The sequence below is a fragment of the Lycium ferocissimum genome, chromosome 10, assembly GCF_029784015.1.
Source record: "Lycium ferocissimum isolate CSIRO_LF1 chromosome 10, AGI_CSIRO_Lferr_CH_V1, whole genome shotgun sequence".
Classification (NCBI taxonomy): domain Eukaryota; kingdom Viridiplantae; phylum Streptophyta; class Magnoliopsida; order Solanales; family Solanaceae; genus Lycium; species Lycium ferocissimum.
The window spans coordinates 61490057-61517002 of record NC_081351.1 but is presented as its reverse complement, the minus strand read 5'-3'; the positions used below and the strand labels follow the sequence as shown (position 1 = coordinate 61517002).

Sequence of the window (26946 nt, the reverse complement as noted above, 5' to 3'; positions counted from 1 at the left end):
AATTCTCATTGGTTACGGATTTTGGAAAGCCGCTCTTTGGGTTGATTCTCACGAAAAAATCGTCGCTTCTCGTGTGCACGGAACGATCCAACTAGCTCTTTTGTTGGAAAGCTTAGAAAGATCTTTCGTCTCCTCAGTGATAGCAATAATATACTCATACTTTTCGTGACACTAATTAGAATCTTTTCCACAACTTGTTGGTCGAAATTTCATCACCATGATTTCTCATTTCATTAACAATATTCATGACTCTTGTGCAATATTCATCGATTTTTTTCGAGATTCTATCATCTTCAAATTTTGAAACTCTCTTCTAAGAGTTTGAAGATTGATAGTGCATACCTTTTTGTCACCATACACCTCGGCTTCCGAGAGACTCTCAAGCTTGCTTTGCATCTCACAAGTAGCAATTTTTGCAAAAAATGCTCTTGAGACTCCCATTTGAATTTTGCTCAAAGCCTTTGCATCTTGACGACGCTTAGCCTCAAGATTTTTCATCTCTCAAGTATCGAAAGTTCACCATCGTCTTACGGCTCTTCATAGCCATTTGCAACAATAGTCCACAAACCTTCAAATTTTCGTGATAAGTTCTCATTCTTATCTTCCAAGATTCAAAGTCATTTCCATAAAAAAATGGAGTAAGAACAAGCAAGAATCAGCACCATCATTTGTTTTAAATGCCATATTTTTTCTTCTTCACCTAACTGATTAAGAACGTAAGCCCTTTCTTGATACCAATTTGTAAGAAAGAATAGAAAGAGAATATTTTTCTTAGAGAATGCTCAAATTGTATTAGGCTACTTAAGGCCACTTGAGATGATTACAATCATCAATTACATCTCTATTTATACTACTCAAAAAAATAATTCAAAAGTCTTGCACAAATAACTATATACATGTATCACAATTCACTAGATACATGTATCACAAACTTTTAAAAGATTTCTTGAAAAACTAAGAGATAATATTGAAAGACTAAATGATATTTTTGAAACAATAAAGAACTCTTAGAAAACATAGAAGTCAAGGATAGTATCTTTGTGAATCCATTAATTCCAACACCTACTCAAACTAATGAAAAAATGCCTTTGAATTAAAAAAAAGCCTTTCTTAGTTAATCCTTAAGGGAATTTCGTCCGAGTATCTTCTATTAATGTTTTTTTTTTTTTTAAATAATACTGGCTACTTTCAGCATCTTAATTAGTAGAAAAGAAAAAGAAGTAAAAAGGGATGAAAATCTAAGAAATGAAATAAGAAAATTTCTTTGCTGTTGAAAAAGAAGTCTACCTTCTCATTATAGGAAATAAATAAAAAAGGAAATTATTTCAAAAAGAAAGGTCTGATTTCTGTCAGTGCTATATTTCTGAACAGTTAAAATGTTACTCAAACCACAAAAAATATTGAAATTTAAATTATGTGGTCATTTAGAAGTATAACTAACTAAATTCATAGATTGTTAGTGACATGAAGGAGACATTTAGAACCGTCGCTAACAATAACTTTAATTTAAAAAGGGCTAGAACCTTTGAGAGAATGAACAAACACCTTTGGATTCCAGTTTCCAAGAATGTCAACCTTGTCCTTCCAGCGGTACTAATTTCGTTTTTCTCATTCTACACATGTGGATTTACTAGCACATGCAGGAAAGCTTCTTCTATGGTGCACATGAAGCTTCTAACATGCTAATGAATCTCTTATCTTTAAAGTACACCCCGTCAAAGACAATAAACTAAGAAGCAAGTCACTAAATTCAGAATAAAGTACCCCCATCAAAAGTACGATCAGAAAGGCAAAAGAAGTACCTTCTGGATCTTATTTTTTTTTGGCAAATAACACAAAATACCCCTAAAATGTAAAATATTTATCGGCCCATGCCTCTTCCAGGGGCGGACCTAGCGTATTACGAGAGGTGGCACGTGCCCTCGGTAACTTTGAAAAAACTCTGTATATATATGTATATATACCTTAAATATCTATCATATATTCAAAAAGACCCCCCAAGAATATCTGCTGGAGTGATCCATTTGGTCAGCGTGCCCTTAGGACCTTTTTCTTGGCCATGCAACCCAAGTTTGAACCTAGGCTGCAGGATACATTTTTTTGCATTTTCGTTTTCAGTTGATAATTGAAAAGGATGCATAAAAGGAAGGCTTTGTTGGCAGGTTTCGAACAGACAACCTATTGCTTGTAAAGGGGTGTCCACACCACCAGCTCACGGAACGAGTTTCATACAGATATGCCATTTAATTTGTATTTATACGCTAGTATATTGGTTCTATGGGTGTTTTAGCAAAATTCTAAGGCGGTGTTGCGTGACATCTCTTCGACTAACGTGCATCTGCCTTTGGTGGTGCCTCGTCGTCTTTAAACTATGGGTCCGCCTCTAGCCTTTTCGGCCCTTCCTAAACTAATGCTTTTACCCAGCCGGCCGAAAACAATTATCCGAGTACACCCTCGTCCAAAATCCTTCCTCATGTACCATCTCAGTATATTTATATATCATAATGGTATCATGGAGAACTAAAAGAGTGTCTCATTGAATGACTGAAACAGTCTTACATGATACCATCTCAGTGTATGGTATATATTATGATGGTACCATAGAAGACTGAGGAGTGTCTCATTGAAGGACTGAAACAGTCCTCTACGATACCACCTCACTATATATAAGATGATGATATCATATAGATTTTTATTTTATTTTAAACAAAGTGTGTTTTTTGAATAAATTATCAGGGTCCTCTATGATACCCTGTCAGTATATTATGTATACCATATGGGTTTCATCGAGAGTTGATGAGTGTTTTTGAAGAAACCCACCGCCCGCCCCGTCCTTTTTTTTATTTTTTATTTTTTTAAAAAAACTAGGAGAAAGGCTTATTGAAAATTTATTCCTAGTAGTATTATTCTTTTTGGAAGGAAATAAAGCAAAGAGTTTTTACGATCCATTTCCTCCGCACTATGAGAAATGTCCATTATAGCTTGTTTGGATAGTTATTACTCATTGTTTCATAATGTAATGGCGTTCCATATTATTTGTCAAATATAACATTTGAATAAATTGTATTATTTATTATAATTCAATTTTATATTTAATTTAATTGCATCGCACTATATAATACAAAAATGCCTTTATCCCGGTAAATGTTAAATTTATCAACAATCATTCCTAAAAATAGAAATAATAAAAGTGATCATGACAAAAAAAATTGTAACAAAGAAAAAGGAAAAAGCAATAGTAAGCATTACACAATAAAGAAAAAGAAAAGAATCGCGAAATAATTATTATGATGATATGATTCCTACATGAAGAATGCTATGATTGTGGGAAAGGCCGGAGACCAAAAAGGTAGCAGCAAAACAACCAAGAAAATACTTAAAATATTAGGAAGAAAAAGTAGAGCAAATAAAGAGTAGAATAAAGGACAAATTAAGATAATTAAATAACAAGTGAGGTCAGAATAGAAAGAAAAACTAGATAACAACGCGACCCCACTAAATTAGTTATTACATAGAATCAGTTTTTGCATAAAGATAGCTGTTTTTGTTGTTACTTAACAAGAGCACACAAACAAGTCATAAATGTTTGACATAAGTATCCAAATTGATTAGATGAAAGCGACACAAATGGAGCTAAAGCATGTAACTAATAAATTAAATTAAAAAACATCCAATGAGTTTCATGAAGTGTACAATTGGTCTGCGTAAACATAATTACCTTTATTTATGTTTAAGGTGATAAAATTAACTAGTGTAACAAGTCCTAAAATTTGAAAATGGCAGCACCACTTGAGGGCTTGGATGCAAAAATGTACAAGCCAAGATCATTCTTACTGATTGTTCCTTTGTCAATCCTTGATTGATAGAATTGCTCCTGAAGCATAAGAAACCACCATATTGGTTAGTATTAGGAGTGCACAATGTTGAGACAATTAAAATATTTACGAGTTGTTAAATAGAGGTAACGAATGAAATCAACCTTCAAATTAAGTATAAACTGTGGAACAAGGCTCTCTTTCACCAAAGCCACTGCACAACCACCCCATCCAGCTCCTGTAAGCCTAGCTCCAAGAGCACCATTATCTCGGCAAATCTTCGTAAGTTCTTCTAATTCTGGACAGCTGATTGCAACAAATAATTGAAACTCATCAACTAGGACATTTCAATCCAGATGCTAAAATCAAAGATGCCATGGGATCATATTATAAACAGAACTTTCTTCTACATCTAGTTTAATATATATATTTTTTTTTGGGTAATCTTTGGACTGTGATAGCCACATAGTTCCATGTTATAAGGTCCAACAGTAAAGCTGTAGTTCTACCTGCACTCATAAAGAACGCTGCAGCTATGGTGACTCTCGTTCATAAGGTCACCTAACTTCTTCAGCATAGCTTCGTCACTACAATGACCAATTTGTTACAGTTAAAGTATTTCAAAAAGAAAATCTGGGAAAAAACCGATTTTGCATGCATGGGCTTGAACATGACAGACCTTAATTCTGACGATACGGTGTCTTTAAAAGCGTGCACACGTTTGGCTTCAGAATATACATGGGCAGCTCTCTGAAAGGCAAAAGAAGAGCACTAGTTTGTGAAAATTCAAATGGAGCAAAAAGTACTGATATTATGTAATAAGATATGACTATTTGATCATATATCAATATAAGCAGTATGACTGAAGGAACAAACATCTACAATCCTCCGGGAATAAAAGGCCCATGGAAGAGAACCTATTAATTGTCAACATCTTTCTAAGGAATAAACTGGGTATGTCATTGTTGTTGTTATCTTTCTAAGGAATAAAATTGATAAAGGAACTCCAATTTGAAGAATTTGAAGAAAAATCAATTTAAAAGGTGAAGGCTCAGTGAAGATGGAAAGGCAAAGAAAGAAGAAAGAAAGCACATACTGACCTGATGCAACTTGTAATACTTAGCAGCACGATGTACATCCAAAGAAGTCGGTGAAGCAGCAAAGATTGTTTCCAGCTTTTCCTTAGTGATATTCTCAATGTCTTTGATGGTATATGGTTCCTCATGCAATAGCTCCTGCAGCAGTGGTGGGAATTGTTACAGATGCATGTAAATTAGACAAACAAGAACAGGAGTAAAAGCACAAACCCCTCTTTGGATAGGACCATAACATGGACTACAACGAAAAGCTGATATTGATAGAAAGAGAAAGGAAAATTAACTCAAAACACAATCACAATATCCACCTACACATGATTATTCAACTTGAAGAAAATGGTAATCACAAATAATCCCAACTAGACCCTAAATTAATGACTGTGAGTCAGAAAGACAGATGTCAGGCAGGAGAGAAATGAAGAGTATATACCTTGACAGCAAGGACAGGGTCAGAAGAACCGTGTCTACCAGCGAATGTTATACACAACCCTTCAACATCAGAAAGAGTTTTTACACTAGATATTGCCTCCTGAGGTTCCATCCCCAGCTTAATGCCCAGTACAATCTGCAAAATATCAAATCAGAATCAAAGGCGGAAACCTAGCATATCCAAGTAGGTTATTCTTGCAACTCTTATTCAGAGGCAATATAATATCTATCTATGTAAATATAAAAGTGAACAAGAGAGTGAAAGTTACTGACTTATCAGGTCAAAAATTGACCACAAAACAGTTAATAGACCACGAAGCAAAGATTCACAAGGGCTGAATTGATAAGGCTAAATAAGCACATGCAGGAGGCAGCAGATAGTAGAAGCATTTTGCATCTTTATTAATACTGCACAAAAATCAAACAACTACACGCAGAATGCAAAATTTGACTTTCCATCTAAATCATTTAGAACTCAGAATTAATGCCATGGATATAACTCTACATTATCCCAAGGACTACAGTCTCTTAAAGACATTGAGTTTGTAAAAGATAATAATGAGCCACTAAGCAAACTGTAGATTTAAGGAATAAGTCAAAAAGCTAGGCCATTTTATTTTTATTTTTTATACCGTGACGTCTGGACCAGCTTGTCCACAGCTCGACTAAGTATTTAGCTTTGAGTTTCAAGATACTGAAATGAGATGTAATAAGAAGTTTAAAATACTCAAGAAACCAATTGGGAAACAGATACTAATTAGAACCATTATGACAAGAGATGCAAGAAAATCACCCCCTTTGCTCTAACACTAGAAATTGATCAAACAAAGGGCTAAATCTTACAGCAGCTAGTCGGCATTCAACAACCCGATTATTGTAGTTAACTGCAGCGGTAACTGCTTTTTGTGATTCCGCTAATGAATGGGCTATCACAAAAGTTCCACCAGCAGGGAGTTGTACATCAGTTGCACGTATAGGATTGAAATCAATCAGCTCCGCAAACCCAGGTTGTGCCATAACAGAGATGGCCTGCACAAAACAAATCGATTGATGGCCTTTAAGAATAAAAATATTAAGATTCCCGCCAACCTGGTGGTTTTAGATTAAAAAAAAAGGGGGAAAAAATCAAAATATTAAGTCAAGGCTGTCTGTATTGCAATATTGAATTAGCAAAGAGACACATTACATTCATTTTTAGGAGAAGAATAAGAAAACCATCAATATTTAGGACAACACTAATTTGTATACTGCCCTTTGCATTGATCCAGCTGTAACTAAGTGATCAAGATTTAGTGTTAGATTGCATTACCTGATCCATTCCACCAGACTGAGTCCCAATATGCCTTTCACATTCACATGTGAGTTGAGCAATTTCTTTCTGCAGAGAAAAAATTATCACTTCTAGGTCAAAACAGAGGTACAGCTAACCCTACCAACAGATTCAAAATTTGAAAACTCAAGCAAATGAAAAGGAAGATAGTTACAAGAGGTTAGGAAAGAAATCAGTCATGACAAATTCATTCATCTTAGATGAGGATACTCCTGACAAAGAAATTTCTAAAGAGGAACAGAAATCAGATCCAAACAAAATGTTCAGGGTGGACACCGGTCAAACAGCAATAGATGCTACAGTAGTGGCGGACCCAGGTTTCTCCTCAAGCACGTTCGATGCAGAATCTTTACGAAAGAGGCAGTACGAGTACGGAGGGTCAACCATGACAAGCAGGTTTTGCTCGCTGTTCTTTCAATGATATTTTGACGCTATTCATTTATTTAAAAAAGTTGAAATAAGACTTTAACGAAATATCTGTTTACTTCAAAAAGTTTAATTGAAGCATCTGAAAACATCGGATTAACATAACATTAACTTGTTGGTTGGGGGTGTGGGGGGGAACCAAATTTTTTTAGATAACCAAGTAATCCCTGAGGGACAGTGGCACACGGTTCAAAACTCTGTGGATAATGGGTTAGGTTTGAACTCGTAAAGTGCACCTAACCCATACATCACACGCTACACTCTTAACACTAGACCAAAGCCTTAGAATGATGACCAAAATGTTCCATATTCATCTGATTTTTTTCTTTTGTTAAAACGGAACTCCTTTTAGCGAAGAAAAAGGGGAAAGGCAGATGCATGAAATGTGGGCGCCATATTTGAACATCGGACCTTTGAATTACAAATATATGATAATTTGCATATTGAAGAATATTTCAAACACACAAATAGTGAAACTTTTCAACCAAGCGGGTTCAGTTGAAAATGTCTTTTATTTAATCTTCCAGCACCTAGAATAGAATATGGTTAGGATACTACCTTGGGCAGGTTAACACCAATTGAAGCCATTATAGCAATCGTGGAAGAGCAAACAAATGCTGCAGAGCTCGAAAGTCCAGAACCTATAGCCAGCGAACATGAAAACCATGAAATAAGCCATAAAAAAGTGACTAGTTACTTAGTACCAGACAATATTCAACATATACCTGTTGGAACTGTACCATCAACAATAACATCAAGCCCAACGGGTTCACCAACATCTATCCCTTTCAAATTGGCATACTCATAGAACCCCTTGTACCTGCACACACAATAGTTTCAACATGTATGAAGGAAGTAAAATTTAGTGTATGTAAACTTATAGTTCATGCAACACCAACACCCAATACTATCTGATTCTCTGGATTTTGGATGAAGAAATCAAGAAAGTAAGGTCTTACCCACAAATGAAATAATGACCCCATCTGTGATTCTTCAGATCAACCTCCTGCAAAAGTTAGACGTAAGGTTATTGACAAAAAGAAACTTGAATTGCTGCACCAGTAACAAAGATTCAGTTCTCTATTTATTTTCCCTTTTTTCTGATTCTCCTTTTTTTTCTTTTTCGTCAGCAATTTATAAAATGTGCTTTTTTCCAAAGTTGAGGTGTTTGGCCAAAACTTTTAGGAGGAAAAAAAAAAAAGAAGTGATTTTGGATAGAAGCAGAAGTTGTTTTTGAAAAGCTGAAAAAAAACTTCTCTTTAGAAAATACAATTAGAAAGCTTGGCCAAAACACTAATTGCCGCTCAAAAGTGCTTAACAAACTGCTTCTCACCAAAAGTACTGCTTTAAGAAACACTTCTCAAAATAAGCTATTAGACTTGAGAATTTGTCTTTCCCAAACAAACTTTTAAGAATTATACACATATGAAGAACCACCCGAAATTTCAGCCACACAAGAAACAGTAAAAACCCTGCAGGATCTTCTCAATTGAAATGAAGTTTGGCAGATAACACACAGGGGATGATATGGTTAACATCAATGTTATGATACCTGGAGAGGATCAGCAGGGTAAGTGCACAAAGAGTACTTGTCACTATTCACATTGGCAATTCGAAGAAGCTTCTCAGCCTCATTAGAGTCGTGTTTCCGAATCGCCACAATTGTGTCTTGCCTAATTGCCATAGGCAACACAGAGTACCCCTCATAGTCTATGTGTTCTCCAATCAAGTTCACTCTCCCTGCATAATTCAAACATTCAATTTAACCTCTTCAACCTAACCCACTAAGAAAGTTGACATTTCAATCTAACCTACTACCAAAGTTCAAATTTTGAACATAACCGACAAAGAAAGTGGAGATTTTTAACATAAATCATTATGAAAGTTGAGATTTAGAACACAACCGACAAAGGAAGTTGAGATTTTGAACGTAAAACACTAGGAAAATTGAGATTTTGAACATAAACCAACAAAGAAAGTAATGATTTTGAAGGTGGAATTGACCTGGGGATCGAGCGTAAACATGAGGGGGTTGGCCAAAGAAGTCAATGAACTTAGCCTTCAAATTCTTGAATCGCAGTTGAGCTTCTTCAAGCTGTGATCCACTGCCATAAACTGGCTCAACATCACTGAATACTGGAATTGGTAATTCCTCGTGCCTAGCCATCTAATTTTGCAACGACCAAGAATTAACAAGGAATATACAGAAATCGGATGAAGAATTAACTAGAATATACCGAAACCAAAAGAAAAAGGATTAGATAAAGAGTTAGACAAGACGTTTTGATACTGTTATTATTATATTATATTGAGATGAGAGAGTTGCGTTATAAATAGGAATGCGAGAGATTTTGGATAATTGGTGGACTCCTAAATCCTCTATGACTCATTTACCTTGCTTCTTTTTACCATTGTTGTCGTTGACGTAGGTCATGAGTGGTCTAAAGTCTTACTCCCTATAATTCTTAAAAAATTCATTCTATCCCTAAATAATAGGGGGGAAAACGTAAGTATCCAATATACACTCTTTTAGCAGGTAAATACAATAATTATTCAATGGCAGATAAAGAATTATAACAGATTGCTAAAAGTAAGGAAATTATCCAGATATTAATCACGTCACTAATACCCATTACATTATCTTCCTACTTTTTTGCTCATTATCTTCCTATGTTTTAGCTCATAAGTATTTTCTATAACTGTTTTCTACACGTTTCTCCCTTTCTTCTTCCTCCCCAGTCTAATGTTGGCAGCATTTTAGTCTCCTTTTCTACTTCCCTAGCCTAATTTTATTGTTCAGTAGAATAAAATTATAGTGTTGATTCAACACGATGGGAAACGAGTAGTATAATAAAATAGTTATACATAAAATATCATTTGTATAATTTTGTTTACACCTTATATAACATACTTAATATACCTTGTATAATTTTATTATGCCTTTATGATAAGTTTATATACCTCGTATAATTTTATTATACATTTATAATAAGTTTATATACCTCGTATAATTTTATTATACCTTGTATAATAAACTTAATATACCTTGTATAATTTCTCTGTAACTCTATTAACTAAGAATGGAAAATGAAAGAATGGAGGGATGAGTAATAGGAGATGCATTGGTTGAAGAAGATTGATACGTTGATAGATGTTTATCTTATATCAAAGAGATAATGATGTGTTTATCTCTTAAATGATGGATAAATGAAAATAAAGCCTAAAAGATATGACTGAACCCCCGATTTTAAGGATATTTCCATTCGTCACATACTTCTTTTAATGTGTCATATATGTATTAAACAATGTTGTTCTTGAAGAATATGAAAAGTTCTGCTATTTGTGTTCTTATTTCTTGTATCGTGACTTATCACATAATTTTCTCTTAATAAATCACATATCTTCATGCTCCTTTTATAAATAAATACTTGTAGTTACATGCTATTACGAAGTTTTAAATACACATAATTATACGAAGATCTATTGGTCCAAAAAATCAACAATAGTAATAACTAGCAACTCTTTAATATAATATTTGCACACGGTACGAACAATTCTTCACATTGAGCATGAGTCTTTTTCTTACAAAATTTAAAATGATGGTCTTTTTAAAAATGTATATATAAACTTATAGGTCAGGTTTTACGTTTATTTTGAAATCACAACTTGAAATTTGAAATCCTACTTTCCAGAGAATGTGGAATTTGAAATTGAAGTTGAAATTTTGTGCAGATTTCATAATCAAACGCAAATTTCAAATCAAAATTGAAATTGGGGTTCCAAATCCTACGATCAAATACTTTTTTTTGGTCATAGTGGAAATTCTTTATTTTAATCAAGTAAATATTTACAATGCTTCCAGTTCTTTGTACTCTAGAGCTGGTCCTCAAAATTATCCTCTTACTGCACTAAAACAAAAAAACAGCAAAATAACATAAATCTAAAATCAAGCTAGAATAATTATTTAACTGTCCTAAAATCTTCTTCCACCTATTTTTTCGACTGCCCCTGAAGTGTAACTGGACAACAATCTCTCGAACTCTATCCATGTCATCTCTCTGTTTGTGCTGAAATCTTCTGGCATTACACTTAATCCAAATATAATATACTGATGCTGAGAACAAGAACTTCAAAATGTTTACCTTTACTCCATCGTTCTCCACTCATTTAGCCAGCCAAGCAACTTTTGTACTCCAATAAGTTATCATCTTACCTTCCCCTATCCATTTGAATAAGGATTTCCAGATCTGTTAAGCATATAAGCAGTCAAAGAAAAAATGTTCCAACGATTCATCTGCCCCTCCATTGCATAACACACGGTCTTTGAAGAAATGAATTCCCAATTTTTCAAGTCTGTTCACAACGGCCAACCTCCCATTAATAGCCAACCAAGTGATGAATTGGTGTCTTATGATAAAATACCTACTAAGAGTTATTATTAAATTCTCTTTAGTTAGATAATACCTATTTAATATATAATTTTTTTAATTATGTAAAAATTTATTTATCTAAATAAGAATAAACCTAGAAAAAAAATTAATACATTCTTGATTATATAAAAATTTATTTATTTTGGATAAAATATAAAAGCTCAAAATAGCATACAATTTGAGTCCGAGTAAGTAATAGAATATATTATGTAATATTTGCCCCTCTACAATTAATAAATGTTTAATATTACTCTTTATTATACTTCTATCTATATATGCCCTTAACTTTATAAAAGTGACTCAAATTTGTATTTCCTCCATCTTAAGTGGCCTTAAGTAGCCACCCAAGATCGAATCTCGGCTCCAACACAATTTTTTTTTTAAAATTTGTGCAGTTTTATTGCTCTTTTTTTTTTTTTTTCTTTTTTATCTTTTTATTGTTTAGCCCCCTTCCATTTTACTTTTTCATTAAATTCTTTTCCCACCCAAAGCTCCAAATCCAAAAGATTTTTTCCACTTCCCACTCATCTTTTCCCAAGTAATAAGCAAAAAGAAACTCTTTGGCTCTCTCCATTCTCAAATCCTTCTTCCATTCTTCCATTACCAAGTTTCTCACAAATCACTAAGTTATCTCAACGTTATCTTTTCGCGAATCGGTAAGTATTCTTTCAATTTTTTATTTTTTTTTTGGTATGAAATACAATATAGTTATAATAAAATAAGGAATGGGGTGTGATTGCCCTATTATGTGTTTTCATTTTTGTTATTGATGGTAGGCGTGTGATCCCACACCACCCCCCCCCCCCCCCCCTTTTTTTTTTTTTTTTTTTTTGCAATTGATGGATGGAGTGTGATTTTCCTATTATTTATATTTTTTTTGTTTTTGTTTTTGAGAGAGGTGTGATTCCCCTATTGAGAATATTATTTTAGTTGTATTCTTGATTGACTCTTAAAATTAATGAAATCTTTATTTCAATATTTTAAGAGTTGCACGCCTAACTTTGTCGCTAGTAATTGGCGTACCAAAAGATAATGGTTTTCCCGTTGCGCACAAATCCTGGGTCCGGCTCTGACTGTAATGGAGGGAGTAACACATCCAATAAATTAATTGAAGCGTACGACAAGCTAATTTTTTTGAGAAAAGGCCATAAATAGTCCCTTATCTATGGGAGTAGGTCTAAAATGGTCCCTTAATTATACACTTACCGGTTTTAGTCCTTTAACTATATAAAAACTTATCAAATTTGGTCTCCTCTATTTTTTTTATACAAACAGCGTACAAACTCATAAACCTTTGTGAGATTAATCATTAAACCATTCCTCAGACCTATATTTCTCTCCCCCTGCTTCTTTTTCCTCAAGTTCCTCTTGTTAAGAAAAAAAAAAAAAAAGGAGCATTCTAGCACTGGTGTCGCTCTCGAGTCTCTAAAATTCGAAAAGAAAAACTCAAAGACAAAATTTCGTAACCATTCTTCTCAAACACTACTAAAAAGCTCGGCAAACCGACGGAAAAAAATCGATGGAAAAAACCGACGAAAGATCGACGCACTCTCGCTTTTTCAATAATTTTTTTAAATCTTTTTTTTTTTAAGAAAACCGACGGACTACGTCGATTATTTTTTGCACAAAAATGCGCAAAAAAATATAATTATTTGTTATATTATTTTCTAAAATAAATCGATGGAGTCCGTCGGTTTTTTATTTTTTTATAAAAAACCGACAGAGACGGAGTCTGTCAGTTTTTAGAGCGAAAAAACAGTATAAATTAAATCAATGTAAGTATATGAACAAAAAAATCAGTGGTCTAGTGGTAAAGCCCTTTAATGCCAAGGAACATACCGGGTTTGACTCAAGTTCCTAGATTTCATTCTTTAATTTAAAAAAAAAAAAAACCGACGTGAGACCGCCGCTTTTTTTTAATTTTTTTTTTAACAAACCGACGACCTGGTCGGTTTTAATCGACGCAAATCCGTCGGTTACGAAACGCGAGAGAGAACTTGAGGAAAAAAATTTGAGGTTAAAGAATGAACTTGAGGAAAAGAACAGGGAGAGAGAGAAATATAGTGTCGGCGAATGGTTTAACGATTAATCTCCATGCGTTTATGAGTTGTGCCGTTTGTATAAAAAAGATGGAGACCAAATTTGATAAGTTTTTGGATAGTTAAAGGACTAAAATTGGTAAGTATATAGTTAAGGGACCATTTTAGACCTACTCCCATAGATAAGGGACTATTTATGGCCTTTTCTCTAATTTTTTTTATCACTATCGTCTAAAAAGAATTGATTTGATGTGTGAAAATCAGTTAGTGGTGATGATTTATGATAATCCGAAACAAGATGCTATTAAAGGAAAGGAAATATGTCTTGTGTGTATCATCCAACGACTAACGTCAACAAATTTAGCATGCTATCTAAACAAATTTGCTTGCATGATGTGATATAAACATGCAAAAAGGGAAGAAGAAAGATCCATATAAAGAAAATCTAAAGAAGCAACACTACTGTACTTTGCAATTTTTTTTTTTTTTGAAAGGCGTACTTTGCAACTTTACTATATAAGAGTTCTTTAGTTTTAATGCGTGTTAAACTTGTAAGTTTATGAGAAGATGCCTAAAAGATTATGGGGTCGTTTGATATGATATATTAGAGAAAATAAAATGCATACTCTCTGTGTTTTAGTTTATGTGAACCTATTACATATTATTTGAGGAGTCTACTAGGTGGTTCTTTGACCATTTTTTCTTTACCATTTTTCTAAATTATTTGAATTATAAATTATCATGACTTATAATACTTTTTATATAGTTTCTAAATGTATAAATTCTATTTATACAAACTTGAAAAATCTGTGTCAAAATTTACGGTTAAAGTTATAAAATTTGACCCTCGTACTTCAAAAAGGTTCACGTAAATTGAAACGGAGGGAGTATTAATTTTGATATTATTAATCTCTTGGTCGGTAGTGTTTATCAACCTATGTAATTAGTTATACAACCTATTCAGTATTATTCCTATGCACAACAAATTATGGTATTAGCAATACAAGGGTTATTAATATATGAATAAGCATGGTTAAAGACAGAACTGCTCTTAATACACCAAATCAAATGGTAGATAAGATCCCAGCAAAACTAATCACATTGTATTCAAATGATGGGATAAAAATAATTCTGGGATTAATTAGTGCCAGTAATCAAACACAGGATAAAATAAAAGTAACGTACATAAATAGCTATTGTTTGTCGGGCCCTAACATAATATAGCTATAGTTTAGGTATTAGCAGTTCGTAGCTACTAATTACCAGCTATAAGTCTCTTTAATTCCACATCACTACTCACCCCAAGATATACATCAAAACAGCCCAATATACGCTTTGTATACCACACTTATACACTTTTTTCTTCCAATTATACCAAGTATAACACCCTCAATACAATCACAACACCAACTACTATCCTTACAACAAGGTTTCTGTCATGCCCCAACTTGGGGAACGTGCGGGCACCTACCATTTCCCACCTCGGTAGGCGAACTCGTCTCTTAATCAACAACCAATAGCAATACAGTAAATTCAACACCCAAGAATAATAACATAATAGGTCTAGCATAAATAGGAAATACTACAAGTGCAGAAATACATCAATCCCAAATCTGGTCTGAATGGTACAAGAGCTACTAATAATACAAATCTGGAATAGTCAACATGTCTCCAAATAGAAATATTGTCTCGAAAATAGAAAAGACAAGTAAGGAGAAAAATCTTCGGGTTGCAGAATCCATAAAGCAAGCTCACCCTAAAAACTCTGACAGGAAGCCTCGGGATCAGCCTTGAGGAATAGACGACTCTCCAACAACGTACTCTGCACTCATAGAAAGAGTATAGCAAAGTGGTATTAGTACAAAACCACAGTACTAAGTTGGCATCATAGGCCGACAACAGTTAGACAATCATATATATGTAAGAAAGAGACTAAAAAAGATAGGTATTCTTACTACCAGAGAAACTCAACACAGTCCAAAAATTGAATCCAGTACCAAACCACCAAGTCTAGTATATCACCTCAAATTCCACAATAAGTCCGAAGCATAATCTTAAGAACCACTAACAAGTACACGTATCAACAAAGATCAACCAACAAGTCCAATACAATGCTGGAAGTAAATATGAGATGCATGCAATGCAAATGTAATGATACGCACATGCTTGGGGCGAAATATCTCGTCGCCTCGACAGTCATGACCCCATGGGGGACCGCTAAGTCCATGTACCTGCTGCGGAACGCACAACTCGATCTAATAGTTAATTTTGTGGAATGTGCAACCCGATCCAGTCAGTGTTGCGGTATGTACAACCCGATTCAAGTAAGTGTTGCAGCGTGCAACCCGATCCCAAAATATGTATAAATGAGTGAATGCATGATAACAACGCCAATACGAATATATCAATCATTGGTGCCGCACATGGACCTAAATCTCACTCATGATATCCATATCATAACCTTTCTTTCCTTCCCAATAACCTCAATCATGATAACTTGCTTTCCGACCCGCAAGTAATCATTAAGCATCAACTCTCTAGAATCAATCACGTGGCGACAAGCCAACAACTCACAAATACGCAACAACTCTATAGAACACAATAAGGCGACAAATCATAATCAACAATAATACCAATCTAAGTATTCCATCCCAACTTCATATCCGAAGGTTTATATGCTTTCTCCCACAATCACTAACTCTACATATGATCCGCTAACCGAAGTCTAATAAAAAAGGTAAGTCATAACCTACCTGGAAAGCCGAATAGGAGCCACGAACTGTCAACCTTGGCCTTGCCCTTTCGTAGCGCCTTCAAGTACTCACAGTCTATTTATAATCAAATTCTATATTAAAAACCACGAATAACAACACCCATATTGCTATTCTTCTAGTCAGGTCAAATTCTAACCCAAGGAATTTTGAGAAAACGGGCCCACAAGGGTAAAACAAAAAATTGAAAGATGAAACATGCAATTCAAGCTCTAGGTGATCAAATGTCACGACCCGACTAGGGGCCATGACGGGTACCTGGAGCTGACCACCGAGCACCACTCATTCTACAACTCATCATACTCATCCTGCGTTCATTCATTATTTTCATGCTTCTAATCATAGGGAAAATCATCTTCACTTTGAAACATATTTACCTTTATATACATGAGCCCTTCGGCTATCAAAATAATATATACAATGAGGAAATCGTGAGACCATACTACTCACACATACGTATCTACTAGCCTCTACTAGAGTACTAGACATATGGACGGGACAGGACCCCGTCGTGCCCAAAACATGTATATACACAAAATAATAATTCAATGGCACCTCCGGAACAATAGAGTACTCTCAAAGTCTGCTGATAACTCCTACGAATCTGGATCACCTCCCTGTCTACCTATGGGCATGAACACCGCGTCCAAAGAAAAGGACATCAGTACGAGCATTGTACTGAGTATGTAAGGCATAAACAATAATAATACATCAATGAAATAGGGAGACATCAAGTGCGATCAACTCAGAATCGATCGTCAATTTTGATAGAAATAATGAATGCTAGCTTACTTCATAAACATCATCATGTATATATATATATATATATATATATATATATATATATATATATATATATATATATATAGTCGCCCGACCATATAGGTATCGTGTGATCATCATTAGCCCGCGCGTCCGGGCCTCCCGCATCCGGGGTAACCATCTCATGCCGCCCACTACTGGTGTCTGCCCATGCCATCTGGACATGGTGTATACGCTGCCCGCCTTAGTGGTGTCTGCCCGGCCATATAGGCACGGTGTAATATCATCATCATATGCTTATCATGAATCATTCATAGAAACTCAAATACAACTATATTCTATCGGGGTGACGTAAGGTCGTGAACCCCCGATTCCATTATGGAGCATTCATAAGCATTCTGCCTCACCTTGCAGGAATTAGCACATAAGGTGAGTGTATATAATAATCAACATCAATGAATCGTAATTAGGATCGTTAGCTTTAGAATCATTAGACTGAACTCATCATCACCACTGTCATGCTCATAACATATCTCATTTCTTTATCTTATGTAAAGCTCTTTATAATCATAGACTCATAATTTCCGGGATGTAAGAAAGTCATGGGGAAAATAGGAGGATTCATGCCATGGGAGTCATGCCTTAGAAAGAAGGGACTAGCCTCACATACCTTTTTTGTTTAGCTAATCTATCGCTTAAACGTTCTCTTCCAATGCTCACGTTTCTACCTTCAAGAGAGTTCGTATAACATTAGCTAATCGGTAACATAAACATGCTTAACTAAAGCTAGAGGAATTTGGGCAGCATCTCCTTTGTTTATACAAATTTTCTCCATATCATATATCAACTCCCAAATGTCTATAATAACATTCACAACATCATAAGCAATAATCTTCATTCACCTACATTATCCACATTTCCCGATTTCACTTCAAATCATCCATAACCATGGTCATAGTACAATATTACTTTCATCCCCATATAATGTTTCCCCCATGTTCTTAATGTCATTTATAACATATTTATAATCACAACATGTCAAGAATCATGATTCATTCTAAGCTACTACTCAAAATTGTTACTATTCTTACATTTATGACCCATCTTCTACTTCCTTTCATAATCCAAGTCTTTCAACTTCTCAATACTTTAAATAACATGGAATGATCATAAAAATTACCTTAAATAGTGTGGAAATGAGTTTTGGGGTGGAAACTCTTCACTTCAGCAAAACCCTAGTTCCACTTCCAATGAGATTTCTTGTTTTGGATGAACCTTAATGAGTTTCTTGCACTTGATTCTCTTGGTTTGATGAAGTTGATCATTAGTTTCTCTTGAAATATTATGGGAGAAGTGTAGAGAGTGTTCTAGAGAGTTCTTGAAGTGTGGAATGAAAAATGAAATGAATTAAATGAGCTTGGGTCCCCTTTTTATCAACTTAAAATCTGTCCCGACTCGGTTTCACGGATTAACATACGGTCCGTATAATTTATATGGACCGTATGTGTGACCGTATCTTTGGTCCAGTGAAGGTTCCCATTTTGGGTAGAATATACGGCCTAACATACGGCCAGTACATTTTATACGGCCGGTATGTTGGACCGTATAATGCTCAGCTTTTCGAAACTTGTTCTCGTCGACTCGTTTGATATCTAATCCTTATGGAACCTTCTTAACACTTGCTTAACACCTCATTAGAAATCTAAGGGGCATTATAACTCTTCTTCTAAGACATCATTAAGCTATCGTTAACTTGGTACTTTGTAAATCCTTTCCGATACACAATGTATACCTCGCCTTTCTTGACGAACTTTCTTCTCTTACCTCGAATGCCTTTGAAATCTCAATTAGAGTCATTAAACACTATTTCTTGCTTATTGAAACATCGTATACTTCGTGCCCTTCATTAGTCTATTCACTGTGCATCAATGGGAAATTTTTCGAGGTGTAACATCAAACCCACTAATCAATTGCTAAAACAACTCAAGATTAAGCCTAATTGCATTTAAAGTAAAACTCCCAAATTTAGGTATGAACCCTAATTCTTCAATCCTTAATTTAACCACTAATAGTGGAAGAAATAATCTTAATAACAAGGAATTCATCAAATTCTATGGTTATAATAGTTAATTTCACCATCAATTTCCATTTTAGAAGTCTAAACCCATTTCAAGAAATTTAACACGAGACTCATCTTCTCTATTTTGATTCTAGTGATTCTAAGCATGGATTAGGGATCTAGGAAGGTAAATGATGAAGTCTAGGGTCATAGATCTTATCTCCAAGAAGATTCAGCCCACAAGTTGCTCTATTCTCCCAAAGAGTGCTTAGAAAAGTGATGAAAAGATGTGATCGGGTTTAAGGGTTTTAACTTGAGAAAAAAGAAATAATTTTGCCCGATAACGGCTGTAGCGGTCAGGGGAACCGTTGTGGTGCACGCGCTATGGCACCCACATGGCCCTCTACGGTGGTCATCACAAAAATTACACAGGCCGCTATAGTGGCAAGGATACCACTACGGCAGTTGGTCACCAAAACACCCAGTCCACTATCGCCATCGGTCCAGCGCTATAGCGGGAATGCTATGACGATTTCTAGTGCCGCTATAGCGCATACACAAGATATCACAAAGATCTAGTTTTGACCAATCTCAACTCGAAATATGACTATTACCCGAGGCCCTACAGATACAAAACAACTATGCGAACACATAAAAACGCGCTACGAACTCACCCGTGGCCTCAGATTTTCCAACGGAGGTCTATTTGACCAAGTCAACCCCCAATGGCCTAAAGCCAAGTTTCCAACCCAAGATCCAAAACACTCCAATTGTATTAGGAATCGAACTGAATACCCTACGAAGTCATAAATGACCATCCGGACCTCTCCGAATCGACGAAATTCTGAAAAAGATTCGTTTACTCAAAAGTCAACTTTGGGTCAAACGAATTCCACTTCGAGGCTCAAACCTCTAAATGTCACTCCAAAACCCGCCTGGTAACCTCAGGAAAGGGTCAACAAGGGTAAAATGATCATTAGCACTATAACGACCAATCGGGTCCTTATAGTTTTAACTTAAAAACATATTTACAATATGACTTAAGTTAAATTACATCTCAACATAACCTCAAATTCATATTTGAACCTAGCATAACCATTATATAAACTCATAAACATGGAGCTAAGATAGAATCTTACCTCAAAAATTCAAGAACACATCGATTCCAAGAGTGCTTCAGCTTGAAATATCCTCCAAAACCACTAACAAGAGGATAAACATGCTTCCATACTCACTTTAGAACATTTAAACACTTGATCTTCTCTTTTGATCTTTGATTTTTGTTAGGAATTGATTAGATATGTTGGAGAGAATTTTCTAGAATGTTGGAGATCAGGGAAAGTGGACAAAATGAACCAAAATGATAAGCATACAAAAAAAAAAAAAAATATATATATATATATATATATATATATATATATATATATAAACAACTGTAGCCGATTTAAAAATATGTCCACAAGTACGGACCGTATTTTTAAATATGATATGTATCTTGGACCGTAATTCTTAGGCTAAAAATCATTTACTCTGCCAAAGGAAATACGGTATGTATTTAAAAATATGATCCGTATTTCCAAGGTACGGTCTGTATATTTCATTGCCAAAATCAATTCCGACGAAATGTATTCTCTTCGATTTGTTCATCCTCTAATCCTTCCAACACTTGCCAAACATGAACTTAAACCTCGTATACTTAAGATGAACACGTCTAATCTCATATAACCTCAACGATAAATCTGCTCTCCGAATCTATAGCAACCAACTAATGAAGAGACTTAAGGAAAGTATGGGGTATAATGGACCACCCTGCACCTGACCGCCTGCTAGACCTAAAAACACTTGAACAAATAATGTTTGAGTATTGAAATACTGAGATATGTGTCATAGACATCGCCCATGATGGGACAAGGGTTATACTTATATATAAAGAAAATATCGAGTGCTTGAGAGATAAATTATATAAACAGTTTAATTTATCAAAGCATTTAACGCGAACCTAATTTAAGATGCATCAAAGATTTAAAACATCTCGATTTATTTCAGACTAAACGCTTGCACGTGGAAGATTCAATCATAGCATTCCATGTCTGACCTTACCTTTTCATTGTAACAGGTGACTGTGAGCTTCCCCATTGTTAGGGAACTTAGATCGCTTATCACCTAAGTTGGATGTAATCCCACAATATCTTCATATTAGCTATCAACACGTGTTCCCATTTAACTCAGGGGGGTTATTAATGGTTTTTCTTTGTCTTTTCCATTTATTGATGGGTACAATCCTTGTTTTTGTAATGACCCGCTAGGCCGTTATGGGCATTTTGACCATTTTTACCCCTGCTAGTTCCTTTTCGAGGCTAGGAGCGAGTCTAGTGATAACTTAAGGAGCTAGGATTCTGAAATAAAGGCCTTTGATGGTATTTGTGCACTTGTTTAAAAACTTGGCTTATTTCTGTTGGGGGTGACCTAGTAAATTTTGACCTCCGTTGGGCATTCCAAGGTCACGGGTGAGTTCGTAGAATGTTTTACATTGATATGCATATTTGGTTTGCATCTGTAGGGCCTCGGTTTGATGTTGGGATTTTGGGTAAAACATTGGTGAAAAATCAGAGCTTACTGGTCGATTGGGACCGCTGCAGCGAGTGTTATACTGCTGTAGTAAGACCACCGCCATGGGAGTTGGGAAATTAATGTGGTCCGTCATAGCGGGAGAAGTCCCGCTGTAACGATACCACAACAACAAAACATTGACCGCTGCAGCAGTCGACGGGAGGCAGAAACTGACTTTTATATCACAAATTTCGAAGCCATTGCCCACATAACACCAAAACAGTTCCCAAGAATAGGTAGAGTCAATTTTCTAAGGCTCGGGTGAAACTCCCCTTTGGAGGTAAGACTTAAACCTTTGTTGTTAATTCCATTATCATCTTTAAGTTCTATGATTAGTCTAAGGTCCTCTAATGGTGAATGAAAGATTGGAACCCTAGAATTAGCAAACCCTTGAATAATGAATGGGTTGTTGATTTTGGTGAAAATTGCATATTGAGACTTAGGGTTCTAATAAAAATGAGAACTTTAGAATAAAAACAACTTGAAAAGGGGTTGAATCGAGTAGAAGCCCATGAATTGGAATAGTATGATTGTTGGGGTTGAAATTATGATAAGTTCATCACTAAATGATGGTCTCACCATTTGAAAAGGGTAGAAGTAATTGGGTTTTCTTTCCTAATTGTCGTTCTTGTTAGAGTCAATGATCCATTGCTTACTTAGCATTATATTTCTAGACTTTGAACGTTCTTAAGCTTTAAGAAAGGGAAAAGCTATTGCGAGTAGATTGCATTGTTCCGCCTTCTGCATCTGAGGTAGGTTATGGTCTACTTGAGTTAGACTTTGATTAGTTGAATGTATACGTAATAGAATTGATGGGAGAAAGCATGTATAGGTTTTCAAACATGAAGTCTGGTTGAAAATTCCTAGGTTGGTGATTGGTTGATTATGTAGGCTTGTTACCATTACTTTATGTATTGAAAACCTGAGGTGTAATTGTTGTGTTATAAGAAGGAAGGAGTTCATATATACCCTTCTTGTTGATTTGAGACGATTACATATTCACTATGTGATGATTTACTTTACTTGAGTCTAAATATGACTTGTGGCTTGATGCCTTGTAATTCGTGATATGATATGATATTGTTGGCTGATCATATTCCATTGTGACCGTTGGACTGGAAATACGTTGAGATTCATATTATAATGAGATACAGAAAGAATGCATATAGAAAGGCACATTTGACAGAGGGTGCGGTTGTGGCCTAGTTATGGGCTCGTGATCCTAGGTCAGTTCCAGAGCGAGTGTTACATGGACACCATGCGTCCCCTGCAGGTCATGGCTAATTGGTCAAACATTTCCAGTTGGAATATGTGTACATGGTTGAGATAGTATTATTGTTGTGTTGCATAGCATTGGACTTGTATTATTCCTGTTGATGGTTGTGGCCGAATTTATCTTATTCCTATGTTGGCTGAATTCCTGTTGATGACATTATTTGGTTATGTGTTGTTGTACCTATCTGCCTATCTTGTTAATTTTATGAATGTATGGATTATACTAATTTTAGTCGGCCTATGATATCTTCCAGTACATAGTGTTTGTACTGATACTACCTTGCTGCACCTTTTTATTTGAGTGCAGATTGTGTGCCAGAGACATCTTCTAGACCTCACATCTAGCTTGAGGCTATTTCCCTTTCAGATCAGAGGGTGAGCTCCTATTCATGCCATGCCGCCTGAAGATATTTCTTATTTGATGTATACTTTCATTCTAGACATTATTTACATTATAGACAGTTGTTCATTCTTTAGACAGTTATGCTTAGAGTCCTTGTATGAGCCCGTTTGGATTGGCTTATAAGTTGCTTATAAGTTGCTTATAAGCTGTTTTAAGCTTTTTTGAGTGTTTGGTGGCCACTTAAAGTCATTTTGTGCTTAAAATAAGCTCAAAAATAATTGGGCCCATTTGACTTAGCTTATCTAAAGTACTTATAAGCTGAAAAACACCTTATAAGCCAAAAAAAATAAGTTAGACTACCCCAACTTATTTTTTAGCTTATAAGCTGCAAACAGCTTATAGGCATAAGCCCATCCAAACAGGCTCTATGATGATTTTCGGATCTTTGGGGTTGTCATAGTTAGATTTCCGCACCTTTATTTATTTATGGCATGACTAGACAAATATATGATTTAATTCTGGTTATTGATTTATAATTGTTTAAATGGTTTGTTAACTAGGTAAAGGGATGGTTCGCCCAGTAGGAGATTTATGTGGGTGTCACTCACGGCTATTTGGGTCGTGACATTCTTACAACATCATCACCTCAATTTGACTTTATTTTCCCGACTCTCCCCACTTAGGCGTAAGTCCATCGTCATACTCCACTAATAATTCGTAGACTTCACAAGGTCCTTAATTCCGTAACTAGACCCTTATTTCACTATTTCCTCTTTTTTTAGGTCTCAACTTCTATATTCCACGTCTAACTTAAGTCAAGTGTCAAATCCACACTCACAATAAGATAATTGCACTCATTAGAGCTATATTGGTTCCTTTTTTCACAGTGACTTAGCACGACAGGTTTTACTGTGACTTAAACCACTAGGTTTTGTCATGACTTATCCTTACGAAAATTAGATGTTCAGTACACAATTCATTCTTTGTTAATAGCTTCTTCACAATCTCATAAAATTGAATCCTTTAGCTCCTGCTACAATGCTTAAAATAAACTCGTTCATCACCTTGAACACTCCAACATAAGGCCTCGTACTTCACCCTTCACACCCATAAAATCTCGGGGTGCAATACCTTATTACACCTTTAGCAAATCCAAAAGTATCAAATCTTACAATTCAAGTTCCTTACCACGCACAAATACTCTCAAGTCATTCATATCCGAAATACTCTACACACTATCTAACCGTTACTTCGACACAAACTACTACTACTGACATAGTCTTACCTCAAAATTATGACTTCAACTTTTAACTGTAGAGATTCCTTCTTATCAATCAACTCTACTCGTCCATTCAAGGATGCCATAAAATTACCCATCTTGGCACTACACAAGTTACATTCTCTTCCATCTTCCGTCGCAAAGTCTTGTTGGCACTTGCTACACACCAAGTCAAATTGTCCATAGACTTCCTTCCTCAGTCATACTAATCACTTCTACACCCTATGTGAATGATATAATATAACGCCACCACAAACACATGGTTAAAGTAGTCAAGCTGCTCCACATTCAAGTCTCACGAACCTTAATCCTCCAAACCCGATGGTAAGATGCCTTTATCTAAATTCTTCAATTTTCACATTCCATTCAAAATCACTTTTATCAACATCAACCAAAAATCACTCAAATCCACACGTGGGGTGAATCAAAGTATCATACATCATTTAAAATAGCTTAGCCAATCATGGAGGTAGTAGTAAAGAACAATTTTGAACGTCTGAAAGTTTTTCGTGCCTCACTCGAACCTTAAAACTGAACATTCCTCTAAGCCAAATGCAACACCTATAAAATTTCCACATTTATTCTCAAAATTAGTTGTAACAACCGATAACTCTTTAAGTAATTAAATTTCACACTCATCTATCGCTAGAGTGAATTCAAGTAGTCGATCATTGTTTTCCCCCAGAAGCCTACAATGTAATCAAACTTATCGATCAATTCATGTTCCCTTAGCATTCACTTTATAAACAGAGTATTCTCACAAATTCTACAAGCTCGTAGCTTAAAATGATTCCTTCTTATCACCATACCCCCGAGATATCAAGCAAACTTACAAAAATGACCTTTACCAAAAGAGTACACCCCACTATTCCAACAGGAGTCAATCATCCATAGTAACTTTTTGCTAGACGAGCACATCCACCACTTTTGCTCATCCTATAACTGAGAATGATCCATTCAAAGTCCTTTCACTGCGTCTTTATCCTATCAAGTAACTGAATAGTCTCCACACACATCCCAATACAAAGTCCTTGTTCCTCATACCTTATCACAAAAAGTCCTCTCTCATGTTTATATGCTTTTCAAATTTCTCTTTATAGACTCATCAAATATTTTTCTGGCACGATCAATAAGTTCTTCGAGTCATAGCTATAATCTGAATCTGGTCATGCGTCCTCCTCATGTTGTCACATCTCTTACCACACCATACGACGTTGCATCCAGCTGCTCATGAGTGAATCCGAAACCTTGTCCTCACTGTCAATAAGATATTGGAATGATGAAGTTTAGACCTTAAACGAATCACATACGCATGATAAAGAATGAAAGAACGGAAGTTTTCTAAATGTCCTATAGCCTCTTTAGAATGGGTAGGAATGTCTACGTACCAATCCGTAAGACTCTACTAGATATTGCTCTTGTACTCATGAGACCTGTGAACCTAAAACTCCGATACTAATACCCAAAATCTGAAGTCGTGATAGCACCTATTCCCACCGGATAGGTAAGCCAACCCAACCATTTAATAAAGCAATTAACTTAGATATGCGAAAAGTAAGAGATAAATCAAATACCCAAATACTAAGTCTTTCATTAAGGAGCAAGTGGGGAAATACAAATGCCACCCAAGACTGGTGTCATGTGTACAAGAGCCACTACGAATACAATACAAGGTAGAAATCCATTATACACTATCTGGGTACAAATGAATGACAAGAGTAAATAAAAGATAGAGGTTGAAAGGTGTTACGGATCAGGCGAACAGCTCACCACGATCTTCTGAAGTCACAGTCTCAAACTCAAAAATAGCTCTGCAGGTCCTACTTATTCTGGAACCTAATCTTCACCACAAAGAGTGCAACAAGTGTAGTATGAGTAGAACCACTAGTACCCCGTAAGTACGATCGAAAACACACATTTAGCATATAAAGACTGAATATATAACACTTATAAGACTAGGTAGTTATAAGTACAAGGAAAAGGAATCACATCTTTAGAAGTATCAACAGATAAGAAAACTTGTTCAAATAAAATATGATAAATGCATGAATGCAATGAAATGCACACAATAACACTTCCCCGTACACACATGCTAGCGGTCATTCGATCTAGTCATAAACCACAGGGGAATCGCCAAGTCCATATATTTCTCAACTGAATTCGGCATGTACCTTCGTACTGGCTGAGAACCATATTATATCATATCCGAGCAACTTTTGTCATCATACTCGGAATCATTTCCCTTCGGGTTCTTAGCCTCTTTAAGCTTCCAAAATCATCA

The 26946-nt window shown here is 35.4% G+C and overlaps 1 protein-coding gene across 1 annotated transcript; it reads right to left on the bottom strand.

Moving 5' to 3' along the window:
• Positions 1-3628: 3628 nt before the first annotated feature.
• LOC132034459 (galactokinase) lies at positions 3629-9413 on the bottom strand. The gene is made up of 13 exons (XM_059424815.1): positions 9102-9413; positions 8650-8837; positions 8057-8103; positions 7823-7917; positions 7656-7738; positions 6651-6719; positions 6185-6370; positions 5343-5477; positions 4916-5050; positions 4495-4565; positions 4325-4402; positions 3980-4121; positions 3629-3874 (listed from the first exon to the last, which is right to left on the bottom strand). Exons 1-13 carry the CDS (start codon positions 9262-9264, stop codon positions 3764-3766), a joined length of 1503 nt encoding a protein of 500 aa, XP_059280798.1. The 5' UTR covers positions 9265-9413; the 3' UTR covers positions 3629-3763.
• Positions 9414-26946: the final 17533 nt, after the last annotated feature.

Excerpts from the sequence above, each read along its gene's own strand:
- LOC132034459 (XM_059424815.1), bottom strand. The coding sequence starts at position 9,264 with ATGGCTAGGCACGAGGAATTACCAATTCCAGTATTCAGTGATGTTGAG. Across the intron at positions 7,739-7,822 it reads TGATGGTACAGTTCCAACAG|GTTCTGGACTTTCGAGCTCT; the intron begins GTATATGTTGAA and ends CGCTGGCTATAG. Across the intron at positions 3,875-3,979 it reads AGTTTATACTTAATTTGAAG|GAGCAATTCTATCAATCAAG; the intron begins GTTGATTTCATT and ends CTTATGCTTCAG.